The 14,607-nt window shown below is 38.3% G+C and overlaps 1 protein-coding gene across 5 annotated transcripts in view; it reads left to right on the forward strand.

The window, feature by feature from the left end:
• The first annotated feature begins 2,808 nt into the window (after nucleotides 1-2,808).
• plekhg4 (pleckstrin homology domain containing, family G (with RhoGef domain) member 4) overlaps nucleotides 2,809-14,607 on the forward strand; it is a 65,110-nt gene continuing 53,311 nt past the window's right edge. For all 5 annotated transcript variants that reach the window (XM_065267552.1, XM_065267553.1, XM_065267555.1 and 2 more), the window contains exon 1: nucleotides 2,809-2,968. In XM_065267552.1, coding sequence (XP_065123624.1) covers nucleotides 2,966-2,968 — 3 coding nt within the window. In that variant the 5' untranslated portion in view covers nucleotides 2,809-2,965. The remainder of the gene's footprint in view (nucleotides 2,969-14,607) is intronic.

Here is a 14,607-nt window from a genome sequence, read left to right on the forward strand (position 1 = left end):
TGGGCTGAATACATGTTGTGAAGAGCTTCCCATCATGTGCCCTCGAAAAAGAAGTCACTGGCCGCCACTGCACAGAACCAAAGCCTAAATATAAACTTTTTTTCTCTGTAAGCACTTTGCAAATGCCAAACTTGTTAAAGTAAACACATTGGGCTCTATCTTACACCCGGCGCAATGCAGCGCAATGCGCGACGCAATTGTCTTTCGCTAGTTTCCACCCTTATTTTCACGTTTAGCGCCGCGTTGTTTAAATAGCAAATGCATTGGCGCCCTCTTTTGCGCCCATGGGCGTTCTGGTCTGAAAACGAGGTGTGTTCAGGCGCATTGTTGGCGCGTTGCTATTTTGAGGCAACTAAAATAGACTACGCCATTGACCAACAAAAACCTGGTCTAAAGTCTAAAGTCAATGGCGCAATATGTTTTATGTTATTTAAAGAGCGCATTAGTAAAATGCGCCTATAAACGGGAGGACAACGCTGGTTTGCTTATCACAAAGTACATGAATGCGCAGCAGCACAAAAATGCTTTTAAATATGAAAGATTAAAGGATTGAATGTAAAAGATTATTGAGTCTCTTGGACAAAAATGAGGAGTAATTATGAGACGTTAGAAGGCGCAAAGAGCTGCTTCACCTGCAGCCTGGTAAGAAAATAAATGCTTTGCTTTAAACAAATGCATCTGTTTTTAAATGTTTTTTTAATGCTCACGGATTTATTGTATATGATGACTCTTTACCTGCGGATATGGTGAGATGAGAAACATTTTTAAGTAATGCTTAAAAAAACTCTTTGCTAAAAAAAACGCTGTCCAAAGTGCTGAAACGTGAGGAGAGCCGTTTGTAAATTCTTTATCTCCTGTTTGTTACAAATAAAGTATTTTTAGAGTACAAACCTCATCTTACATACTTGTAAATTATGTTTTGATGATATTGGATAGCCATACATTTAAAGCAATTACAAGCCTGCTTTTTACTTCCATGACTAAAAGAAAATGGGTTTTAAAGGTTTTAATAAAAAATAACCATTTCAATACAAGTGAAAAACAACACAATTATTTAACATTAATCTTAAACTGGGGATCTTCTTCCTCCGCTTAGTTTTTCAGTTTACAAAGTTCGTCATCTAAATAGGGATTAGACATAGCGCCAGCGCAACTTGCTTTTAAAGGGGATGAGAGCTGAGTCTCTCATTGGTTTACTGCACGTTACGCCCAAAATACTCCCATTACAATAGGACCAACCCTTTTCGACCATGCGCTCGGCGCACAAACCATTTTTCCCGTCGTTAAATTAGCAAAAGTGGATTCGGACACGCCCATTTAGACGTTGCACTGTGCGCTTTAGACAATGCGCTTAGATCGTTAAAATAGGGCCCATAATGTTAAAATGTAATTTATCAAAATTAGAGTGGATGTGTTTCAAAGCGCGCTGTTACTGTGCTTTCACACCGCCACTGGCGAGAGCGTCAATAAAAGCTCTGACTGCCCTGCCAACAACACTTTAGAAAAGGCGTGGTGGATGCTCTGACGCGCGAATGCATTCTCTGAACTCCCCTCAAGCGAAGGTTTCCTCCTTCCTATTGGTTGCCGCAGAACGTTTCCGCCTAAATATTGGTTGCTGCGAACCGCGTCATAGCTCATTACCATAAAGTTGAACTGATTTCAACTCTCCTCGCCGCTCACGTCGCTGCTCGCCAGCTGGCTTTCATTGAAAATGAATGACTTCCGGACACTTTGACGCTCTCGCCGGTGGCGGTGTGAAAGCACAGTTATTGTGCACCGGGAGTTAAACTTTCTCTCCAGTACATAACTTAGTTTAAGTCTTGCATTTTGTGCAGATATATGCATGTTGTAAAATACATTTATGTTATATATAAAGCTTAATATTATGTAGAGTGCGTCATATAGAAAGCGCTTCAGTTTGTGTTTATTAACCCTTAAGTTTCACTTCATCACGATTTTCCTGTTAGAGGTTTCTGTTAAAGGTTCTCTAAGCGAATTCATGCGTTTTAGACCATAAAACATTTTTGGTTACATACAGCAAACATCTCCTCACTATCTGCTTGCTGCCTGTTCGCTGATCAAACTGTAAAAAAACGCAATCTCTGTAGACAGCCCAGGCTCCACAAACTCCAATAAAAACACAGTGGCCAAACCTAGCACCACGAAACATAACAAAGTGTTCCAGCCAATAAACGACAAGAAGGATTTGGGGGTGGGGGTTGGGCGCGTTCATGAAAGCACGGAAGGGAAACAGTTCAAACATCAACAAAAAGTGACGTCTCCCAGATTCGCTTAGAGCGCCTTTAAAACATGTTAGTATGTGTTCTTTGTTCTGTCATAGTTTCTTCAAAATTAAGTTTTATTTGAGTGTTTTTAATAAAATATTTTCATTTTCACCATGACGTATATTCGCCCTGCCCCTTTAATTGCCCCACCCCTAGTTAAGTGAGTACTTGTTTTTCAGACCTATGGATTTATCAAAATGAAAAAATTACATAAATGCACATCCATAGTAAATAACTATTAATACATATAGAAAAAACTTTAATTCTTTTGATCATAGTTTCTGATTTTAATGTGAACTTCCTGTATTTGTATTCCAGTGCCTAAATTCAGTTGTATTGTTTGCTCCAGCAGCCTGTTCATTACTGTATTGGGCAGGGGCTCTTAAACTTGTGGGAGGGGCCAGAACTGTTTGAATGACAGACAGACAGGCAATGCAAAATGGGAGGGGCTGAGAGCGAAAGGGCGGTCTCTACCTCGTGAGCTGCTGCAGTGTGTGAGGAGTGTGTCAGTGTGTTGGAGACCTGCATTCTGCAAGGGCTGCTGAACAACACGCACACAAACTTGCCCACTCAGCACACATGTACTCGCACACAGACGTGGGACGGGACAGGACACTACAGGACTCGCTGGAAAATGAATCTTGTTAAGGAAAGTGTGGAAAGGACAGTCAGCCTGCAGTATGGTGAGTACAGACAGTGCTGGAATTTAAAAGAGCATTTGAATGGCAGTGCCGAGGTGCTAATGGCTTTACCTTACGGGGGTTGTGACGGGGGAAGGGAGGGATAGAGGAGGCACTGTACTGTTTTTATTGTGAGGTAGTTTTAATAATAATCTTTTTTTGGTGTGTACATACCAATATGAGTGTGTGAATGCGCTAAAAAGGTTGCAAAGCGAACAGTGATTTAGTTTTCTGGTTGTCTGGGTTTTTGACTCTGTCACTTGTGAGCATGGTCTGTAATTGCTGTGTATGCATGTGGAGGTCATGTTTTTGGACTGTGTCGTCTCCCTGAGGCAGGTAGTGCAGTGGAAGGAAACAGTGGATTCAGCATAAATGTGCTCTACTGAATACTGATAGTGTGCTTTTCTGACTGTTTTTTGTATAAAGCAGCCAGGTTGAAAGTGACCTCTCCTTATGACTGTCAGGGTGATCCAAATGTGTGTGTGTGTGTGTGTGTGTGTTCAGGCAAGCTATGCCAGCTGTTCTTTGCTTTCTCCTCTCCTTCATCTCGGCGAGCCCATAAAGAGCTCAGCCATGCAGAAAGGAAGTGTGTGTGTAGAAAACACTCTTGGCCTTTACACTAAAGGTGAAGGCTACCCTGACCATGTTGTCCCATCCTTAAGAGTTTGCATGTCCACAGTAATAGCAAAAATGCTGCTTGATGCACTACATTGACAACCGGTCATAATGTATTGTTTGATGTACAACAATATAGAGAGAAATATGTGCAGGAACCTGTCTTCAAGTGCAACATTGCTGAAATGGAAACATAGAAAGTGATTGACAAAACATCATGTTGCTCCTTGACTGTTGACTTGACAGCACACGTGTATGAGTCAGATGATGAACTATGCTTTGCAAGGCTATGCATTCAACTGTGAGCGGACACCTAAAAACAGACTATGCACAGGGCTTTGATCTTAGATGGCATGGCCTACGGGCCGCACACAGTCTGTTTATTGACCATCTGAAATACATTGCAGGCAAAAGTAAAAAGTTATTTGTTGATCTGGTAAACTGTAACCGGATTGGCTACATGTTCACAATTTGTTTCAGTAAGGACACACAGGGCTTTTGGTCAGTTCAGACCATATAACAGTCTCTCCAGAAAAACGTGATTTTGCGATCGCATGATTCAACGCATAATTTGCAAAAGTACGATTATTTATGCAGGGCCGCATTTTTTCAAATACGCCACACTTTCGCAGCATAAATTGCAGATTTTCATGCGCAAAATATGCGGGGCTTGCATGCTTTCATAATCCCCACATTTTCGTAGCAAAAATTACATATATCTTGGTAGAAAGTTGAAAAATGTTAAATTTACCTCACACAGGCGCAGCCGTGTCCCCTGTTGCCATGGGAACGTTATGATGTGACGTGATTATGTGACGTGACCATCACTCAATGCTGCAAACGTATTTTTGCAAGTTCTCGTAATTTCATTGCATAAAATTGCATAAATATCCTGCATATTCCATGGCTTTTTTTTAAGAAAACGTGCTGCAAGATCAAGGATTTTTGCCTGCAACAATCACAAAAAACTGTGTTTTCCTATAAGGACTGATATAAGATTAGGGCACAGTGTAAATGTGAGGAACAAATATGATAGAATAAGTCTCATTTAAAAAACCATAGTATTTTCTCTTCCATCTGGGGTAGAGAAAACCGAATACTAAAACACCATGTGTGGATTCAATTTAGCCTCATCTTCTATGTTTGGGTTTGCTAGAGTTGATATTGAAAATGGGCCCAGAAAGAAAAGAACCGAGAGCAGAAAGAGAAGGAAATGTAAAGAGGCACTGAATGAAAGTGTTTACAGTGAAAGACATTGTTATTGGTATACTCATATACTCATTTATCAGCCCAAACCACAATGAGTATGTGAGCAGGTTGCTTAGTGCTACATCTGCTTCTTGAACCACAAACATTCATAGTTCAGACCATTTATGAGGCACTTCCTCTGACCTGGAGCGTGTCCTTGAGTACAAACACACCGCTCTAAAACCATTTCTCTAAACAAGTACGCTACTGGGCCTGTCCTGTTTGCAATTGCTCCGTCTTTGTAATTGAAAGAGCTAAGTATAGTTTTTAACATCCTATTCCAAAGTGATGGTTTGGTTTTTTAAGAAACACTTTAGTTCTTGGTCGGTGATCTTTAGCTTGCAATAGCTTCAGCATAACTGGAAACAAATGCAACAGTCTAACTTGTTCATTCAGTTCATTGCTGCTTGGCCCATTTATAGGCTCATTTTACCTTCATTGCGTTTTGGTGTCCAAGTGCAGTTTGGCAATGAAAAATCTTTAATTCAATCCAGCTCACTGTAGAGACGTTTGCTGATGGGTCACTGGGTTATCTAAAGGCTTTGTTTGAAGGTTTATTCAGATGCTTTAGTGTGTGTGTTTATTGAGTGCTCAGAGAAGAGAGGTCTGAGTTTCGTCTGCATTCATTTTTCAAGTTTCGAGCTGTTTCTTGACCCTGCTCTGATGTGTTAAACTTTAACCCTTCAGAGTAAAGCCGCATGCTTGAAAGAGCACATGACTCTTGAATAAGGAATTTCACTGTGCTGTTTTTTGTCAAATATAAAGGGTTTCATGAGAACACCTTGTCTGTGATATTGAAAGTATAGGGATGTGTTCATATTTGTGTGCAGTTGTATGTTACTAGAGACATTTGTTTAGATGTGTAATTTGGAGCCAAATTCTGTCATAATCTCCATCTGGGTATGTAAATTGATTAATTATTCAAAAAAGAGACATTTTAATTCAATTTGGGTACAGCTGGGTACAGTCTTTACTATCATTAGTCTTATAGTAACTAATTTGAATTCTGCCTCTCTGGATTACACCTGTATACGGTAATTCAGGGTATAAAACACGATCATCTGTTTCTTTCTCATGCTCTCTTTCTTTTTCTTTATCTCTGTTATGCTACATCTTAAACAAGATTTATGTTAAGTGCTCAGAATGCTGTGTTTATAGTCAAATTCTCCCTCATACTAACCCCTCTGTTCCTGTGAGAGCCTATCATTCAGTCACATGAATGGATTGTGATCTTGTGATTGTTGTATGTGGTTAGATAGGTATAATAATACAAATACTATTGAGCAACAGGTCACATGGTAACATATGTTTGAACCGACCAGTTTCGCAGTGGTTCCTAAAAATGAAAATTCTGTCATTATTTGCTCACTTTCATGTTGTTACAAATACAAACCCATATACAATTCTTTGTTCTGATGAACACAAAGGAAGATATTTGAGAAATGTTTGTAACCAAGCCGTTTGTGGACCCCATTTACTTCCATAGTACTCTTTTTTCCTACTATGGAAGTGAATGGGGTCCACGAATGGTTTGGTTACAAACATTTCTCAAAATATTTTCATTTGTGTTCATCAGAACAAAGACATTTATATGGGTTTGTAACAACATAAGAGTGAGTAAATGATGACAGAATTTTCATTTTTGGGTGAACTATCCCTTTAACATAATAAATCTCAACTCTTACCCTGTGATGCACAGAACAGATAGCATGCTCTCATGTTGTGATGTACAAAGATAGATGGTCCACCACATTTAGGAATGTCGGCTTGACTTTGAATACTTTTTAGTGGAAGGATGTAACAGATGTGTGAGTAAAGGTTTTAATGTCAGAGGGATGGGGAGAGAGTTGAGAGATGTTGACTGAAGAGTTAAAGGGTTAATTTTGTCCTGTATGCCTGTAAATCACGACCACCGCTTTTCTATATGGCAACCGTGACATATAAACACAACTGAAGACATGTGCTGTTTAAGGAGCAGTGAGAGAGAGCACTACGCAATATGAGATGGGTTTCGCACACCAAACATGTAATGATATGGTATAAAGCTATGACTTGATTTGTTAGTGTTTTGTGCTTTTCCTGCCATGCTTAACGTAAAATATGAGGTCAGTCTCTTTTGTCTCAAGATATTGACTTATTACAGTTAGTTAGTTGATTCCTCAACATGCTTACTTTGTTTAATTAAACAAAAAACAAATGTGGATGAAGTAGCAGTGTTTCTGTCAGTTCTTCTGGAAAGCACAGCGTATCATTATAGTCAGCAGGAAGAGGTTTTTGTCATCTGTAGTTTTGAAACAGATGAAATATCTCTAAAGCTGTATATCATTATATTACACAGGGATATGAAACCGTGTGCACTGCTATAGATGTTCACAGTATGCCGTCACACTTTAAATGTGTGGGCAGGAAAGGAAACCTCCCTGCGTGTATAAACGGTCCATTTGCTGAGAATGCAAAAGGGGTTACACACACAAACATTGGCTGTAATGTATAATTTTCGTAATTTGCTAAATTTACTGTTCTGTTACACCCTATGACCTTTGTTAGTGGAGTTGATTTGTAACGGACAGCAAGCTGGAATAGTCACTGATAGAGAGATATTATTCATTCTGACCTTAAAGATTGTCTTTTATATTTAGTTATTTAAAAAGTTGCTAATGCTAAGCTTTTAAAGCTACTGGCGATACAGATAAACAAAATCTCTCAATCTTTTCCTTTTGATGTAACCCTTACTTTTATCATATAATTAATATCAGAAAGTCCAACTTCCAAGGTCCAATTTTTATAAGTCACCACCATTTAATGAAAGTACAAATGGTAACCTAATGCACTAAATGGGATCTGCAATTAGCTTGTTTTCTTCAGAGTTGGTACCCATGCATAGTCACCCATAGTAGCAAAATGTTCGTAGCCCTTCCACAACGCCTGAACGCTGTCACTTCCTGCTGAGTTCAGGCCCAGACAGTGTCGCCACAAAATCCAGCTCTCTGCCAATAAAGTCTCAATTCACAATGGAAAGGACGAAAGAACTCAATCCATCAGTGGCAGAGGGCCAAAAGTCAACATTTTTTTTGTTGAGCACATGAATAGGCTTTGATCTCAGTGCTGTCGCTTTGGAGTTGTACACCGTTCTGGAGATTAACCCCAGAGACCCAATGACTTGAGATTTTGAGTTGTTTGTTAGGCTGCTTATTTACCAGTCTCCCATCTACAGGTTTGGATTTCAAGGAAAGACTGATTAAAATTAGATGGGATTATTTTGAGAAGGCACTTGAATCTAAGAGTGGATCTGGCATCCATATGCAGTTGATTAAGATTATCATGTAACGTTTCGACATTGCATGTCACTGAGCTATGTCTTAATTCATATTCCCTCTATCAGGATTTATTGCACAGCCATAAAAGCGCTCATTTCCTGATTAATATTAGGTTAATCATTGCTTATTTTATAGAAATAAAACGAGATAACTAACAATCCTCAGTATGTTTTGTGATTTTAATTTTTGTGTAAAGGTTCTGATCTGTTTTAATTATTGATGTAAGACACAAACATGTCATTGTCCACTGGTCAAACTATACAAAAAGTAAAAAAATGACTGGCCCCTAAATGTTGCTAATGATGCACATTTGATTTGTAGAGTAGACAGCTGTAGAGGGATGGGGTGTCTGGTGACTTCTGGCTCCATGGCACACTGTTTACTATTTGACGCCAGTCATGACTGGCTTGATCAGAGAGCAGTATTTTATACTTGTGTTGCTGTTCATTATGGCTCATGACAGTTTAAAATGTACCCTGGGGCAGCACAGTGGCGTAGTGGGTATCACTGTTGCCTCACAGCAAGAAGGTCCCGATTTCGAGCCCTGGCTAGGTCATTTGGCCTTTTACTGCATGTTCTCCCTTTGTCAGCGTACTCCGGATTTCATCCCACAGGCCAAAAACATGCAAGATAGGAGAATTGGAGATACCAAATTACTCCTTTCCCTGTCAGGATCCTGCCAGAGTCTTGTCTTGTATTTATTTCTAGTTCATTGTGGCAGGGTTCTGGCAGTACTATGTTCTGTGTGGGAACAGGTGGCCATAGATTTGTTTTTATCAAACCACGTGTTTTTTTCATTGTCTCATCACTTTTACCACGCTCCCTTGTTTGTCTTTTTGGTTTAATCTTTGTCAACTGTTCCCCTCATTAGTTCTCCCTATTTATAGTCCTTGTGTTTGATGTTTTGTATGCGGTCGTTTTGTATCGTTCATGTGAGTGATCATCTAGTTAAGTGTTAAAATCAGCTAAGATGATTGTAAGTTTTTTTTTTTTGTAATGATTATCGTATGGTTTTTTCTTTGTAAAGATTATCGTATGGGTTGTTCTTTGTAAAGATTATTGTATGTTTTTTTTTTTTGGTAAAGATTATCATATGTTTGTTTTTTGTAAAGATTACCGTATGTTTTTTTGTTTTTTTGGTAAAGATTATCGTATGTTTTGTTTAGCTTGTAGTCTATTAGTCTAGTCTTGTTAGTGTTTTGGTTTGCCCTGTATATGTTTTTTGCCACCTTGTGGGTTTTTGTTTTCTGGTGTTCTCTGTGAATCCTGTGTTGTCTGCTCTTGGGTTCATCTGCTAAAATCCCTGACATTCACTATCTGGAAGGGTTTTTGATGTGTTTCAGAGCTGAAAGCAGAGTGGTTGTAACATTTATGACTTGTGTGAGCATCACGTTTGAATCCCTGTGAAATGTGAGTGCACGTTAATTTTCTGTCTCGCTGACACCAAGAATGTGATGTTCGCTGCACAGCATTCATTTTGATTTTAGTAACCTCTCTGACTCGTTTATAATCTACATATGTGCTTATCTTATAGAAGTTATATCCTTAAATGTTAGGTCAGATTATTAAATGTTAGAAACTTTACCAGCGTTTTAAGACTAGTCCTAGACTAAAGCTTTGTTAAACAGTATAATTTCATTAACGACGTTTTTACTAAACAAACAGTACATACATCTTAAGGTTTGTATTTTATTCCTCGTCCAGTAGTTCATTCAATATAAATAATAAATATAAGCCAAACATTCTGAATCATACGTAAAAGAATTTGTGTTTTAACTACAGAGTTTCCATACTTGACTTCCAGAGTGTCAGATAAATAGTATATGCATTGTTTTGCATTGATTTATTAAAGAGATACGTCACAGGCTTGCCTGCTCATACAGAATCACCTCGAGTTCGGTCATTTTCGGATGCGGGTCGCACACGGTTACAAAAATCACCGTGCACACCTCCATGCGAAATGGGGTCTCGCGCACGACCGCCACTCTGCATTGACGTCATTTTTGCTGCTCGCACTAACGTGCACGTGCGGACACGTCGAGTATAAACATTGCTTAAGACCCATATCTGAGCTGTTTCAACAACAAAAAAAAAACACTTGCAATGACAGATCTTAAAATATGCACACCAGTAACGTCTTTTTCTAAGGCATGTTTATTAAGGATGCTTATACATCTTAATTTAACTAAGGCCTAGTCCTGGCTTTACTAAACCTTATTTGTGAAATGTAATTATTTTTATTACATTAAATTGCATTAGCCATAAACTGACCTGCCGATATTGGTCAGCTGCCATACAAAGTTAAATGTAGTTCCATATGAACTCATTCAGCTCATCTTACTGAACTCTTATCCTGTTCTCTTTATGAAAACTTTTTGTCCTGTCTTTTTAAGGGATCCAATGGAAATGAATTTCCTTTGGAAAATATCTATAAAAGTACCATTTGTTTAGTACGCAGTGTAGTTTCCTGAATGTGTTTTCATTTTGGTTGCTATGTTTGAGCACTGGATAGGTGTTCCCAGGTTGATTTGACCCCTTTAATGATCTATGAATAAACTCAGCGGCATTGTGCAGCAATCTGATGTGGTTGCTGAGTTTCTAGGGGTGATGGAGCAACAGCTGTTTCAGCTTTTAGGCAGTGGGGAACCTTTTTTCCTTACGTGCACGTAAACGCACACACATAGTTGAACGCACAGCCTTGCAAAGTATAGTTTATTTGACTTATACGTGTACACATGCACCTTGTGACAAAATGCAATGCATCTCCTGGGCATCATCTACATTCTTTTGTAGGCGCATGCACAACGTACACATACAATGTATGCAGGGTGTTGAAAATCTGATGGCGATGACGTAAATTGTCACGTGTGTCCGACTCCGTACATATAAAAATTGACTACACTTCTGCCTTTATTCTTATCAGACTGCTTTAACTTACTGGGTGAGGAAATGTGTATGTCGGGGAAGAAGAGGGAAAGAAAAGCGCTTTATGTTTCTCCTGTGTCTTAGTAATGCCCCCTAACAAGCCGCCATCATTTTGATCCCCAGCTAAAGTTTCCTCCCACTAAACCTCAGTGGCATATTCATGCACAATAGCTGGCACAGAACAAAACACTGGAAATGGAAAATCTCACTCTTTGGTGTAAAAGCTCTTGTTGTTCACTGTCATTTTCTTTTTATGTGTCACCCAAATGGACAGCTGGTTTATTCTGTCACTTGTGCTGGGGTGAAAGGTCAGGTCCTTTGTGTTTTGCCCCACCATACAGTCTCTCTGAGTGTGTGTCTGTGTGTGTCAGTGCTTGCACATAAATTTGGCCATGTTTTTTTTCCTTTACACATCTGTTAGAAGAACTTTGCCACAATTTTAAACAAACACAGTTCATATATTATATATAATCTATATCATAATATTTATATATTATGTATAAAATTATTGCTATAGTTTTATTTTTTCTGTGTTAAGATACCACAATTATTTGTCACACTTATTTTTGTGTTCATAAGAACAAGTTTAAACTTTTTTCACATTCCCATTATCTATCCAACCACTTTGCTATGCGATACTTCATTACCAAGCCCACATGGAATATGCACACGCAGAACTCCCATAATTCCTTTGTTTGTCATTCTGCAGATGATTTAACACATCCATTGTCTCGTGTATGTCTGTTTATTAACTAATTTGTTAATGCTTTTAATGCTTTTCTTGTATATGTCTTTCTCTTTTATCTAGAACATAGTGCTGTAAGGGTTAAACAGGCAGCATTGAAATTCACTGTTCTCTTGAGACAAGTGCAATTGATTATTCTCTAGTAAGAGTGTGACCCATAGAGATGCTTTATTAAAGTAATCTAATATTGTCCAGGCAAAGGCCAAGCTGTTGTCTTAAAATGGGGCAGGCCTGATTTAACAAAGGCGTATGATGTGTACTCCCATGTCATGATTATCTTCAAAAGAGACTATAAATAACAATTTTAGAGGAATAACATCTCCAAATACAGACAGCCCTCATTAGACAGCTTGTCACATTCTGGGATATGTTTCAGTTAGCCTAGATTTTGTATTTTTTTTTTAAAACAAAAACAAAACAAACAAAAAACAATAGAAATACCATTTTGTGTCCAATGTGGAAGCCCACACTAAATATGTGCCCCCAAAATTCAGCGCTGCCATCATTCAGAAAATTATGCTTAATAGAAATTAAAAAATGTGTTTATAAAAATTTTTTAGTGCATTTGATCATGATTTCACATCCAGGATTCTTAGTGAAGTATTTTCTATTCTCCACTTAATACAATTTGACTTTATTCTTCAGAATAAATATGTGAATCATAACTTTAGATTGTGTCAGGACCTGTTTGAGTTCAGTCAGTGCAATGAAGAACAAGTCCAACTACAAAAACTAAAATAAAAATATATACACCACACGCACACGTGCACACACGCGCACGCACGCACACACACACACACACACACACACACACACACACACACACACACTCTGGTTTCCATGTTTTGTGGGGACATTCCATAGACGTAATGCATTTTATACCATACAAACTGTATATTCTATTCCCCTTACCTACCCCAATCCCTAACCCCAACCATCACAGAAAACTTTCTTGTACCTTAGATTTTCAATAAACATCATCTTGTTTGATTTATAAGCTTGTTTCCTCATGGGGACATCAAAATGTCCCCACAAAGTCACAAAAACACTGGTATTCCTATCTTTGTGGGGACAATTGGTCCCCACAACGTGAAAATTACCAGGTACACACACACATACACATACACATACACTGACTGTTCATCCCATATGCATGACTACAAAAAGACATCGTATTTTCAAAGAAAAATCCAAGATGAGTTAGAACAAAGAGGGAAGAGAGTTGTGTGGTCATTAAGATGTGGATAAAATAATGCAGTCTGCAGTGATCTGGCATTAAATCCCTTTCATCTCTGACTCGGCCCATCTAGGGTCTCGTATTCAGCACAAAGATGAAGCTGTGGTTTCTTTCCTTCTCCATTTTTACCTTTTTACAAGGTATGTCAAATATTTTACCTGTAATATTTGCTTTTGAGCAAAAGAGGAAGTCTGCATTGATTCCCCTTCCTTCCTGGGTTAGAGTTTTAGAGGTAAAAACATAACCGCCGGCGCAGTCATACTTATGACTGAACATTTGTCATAAGTAAATGAAACCACAGCCTCCTTTACTCCAAATATTCCTCTTATGCTGTGCCACCGTGGTGTTTTAGTTGGAGTGACAGCTTTTGGAAAAGTGATGGTAATGGATGGTGTTTGTTCCTGTGTGGTGTTAAATGGTGACATTAATGATGTTATACATAATTAAGCAGAGAGAGATTCTGCTGGATTTTTGTAGGAGCTTCTTCCCAAGCCCCAGTGCCTACTCTTTGATTAATGTTGTCTTGGCACCTCAGTGGAAAATGCTTGAGAGGAAAACCCCTCTGTCTGCTTTTGAAGGCCGCGACGGTGCCATACTAAAAAAAGCTTTTCTCATCTCATGTTCTCAGTTTAATGATGGACATAATTGGTTGAGGATTCACAGCTATGGTTCTTTGTGCTACACACTTCTCTCTTTTATATGTACATAATGAAAGCTAAACACTTACCTCTCTACATCATACACTGTTTCTATAAGGATCTAATTTTTTCACAAATCAAAAGAGAAATATGACAGTCTGTATAAGCAATCTATTTAAGCAATAAAAAGCTTGAGTGAATGCTAAAGAAATTCTCAGCGTTGTTTGTTTATGCAGTAGTAATGCTATTAAGATCATATTGCGTGTGCAAATGGTAGTTTAAGCCTACTCTTTGTTTAGATTAAAAAAAAAGTTATTTGACACATTAATCTTAGGTTTTATCACATTGCCACTTCTACATTATATAAATGTATGACATTTTGACATTGACTTTTTTCCCCATGTCGTTCAGCCTTATTTCATGACATGGAATTTACTCCTAAAGTGAAGTGTTGGATTGTTAGAGCATGCAGCTCATGTATCTGAAATGACTGATATTAAAAAAAGAAAATTTAAGCATCCAGATTGTACTGCATTTTAGTGTTTGTAAACATGAACCAAATCCAAGAATTTTGATTTGCATAAGATGAACCTGGTCATTCAAATGGGTTTTGCATTTCTGATGCACTACTGGATTCAGTTCACAAAAGCTAGAGTATATTAAAATTTGTTTAAAACTTGTTGAGATGTGGGGATGAGAAAGAAAGAAGACTAGATGAATTGAAGTGTGAACTGAACTGAACATGAATAGCAATCATTAGACCAGCATAAGACACGCACACTAATCAAAGTAAAAAAAAACATGACATTTCATCCCATGTGTCTGTTATTTCAGATGGTTCAGATGTTTTTTTGCGGGGGGGGGGGCTACAAATCCAGAATACATAACAGTATGGAACAGGACATACACACACAAAA

The sequence above is a fragment of the Paramisgurnus dabryanus genome, chromosome 2 (assembly GCF_030506205.2).
Source record: "Paramisgurnus dabryanus chromosome 2, PD_genome_1.1, whole genome shotgun sequence".
Classification (NCBI taxonomy): Eukaryota; Metazoa; Chordata; class Actinopteri; order Cypriniformes; family Cobitidae; genus Paramisgurnus; species Paramisgurnus dabryanus.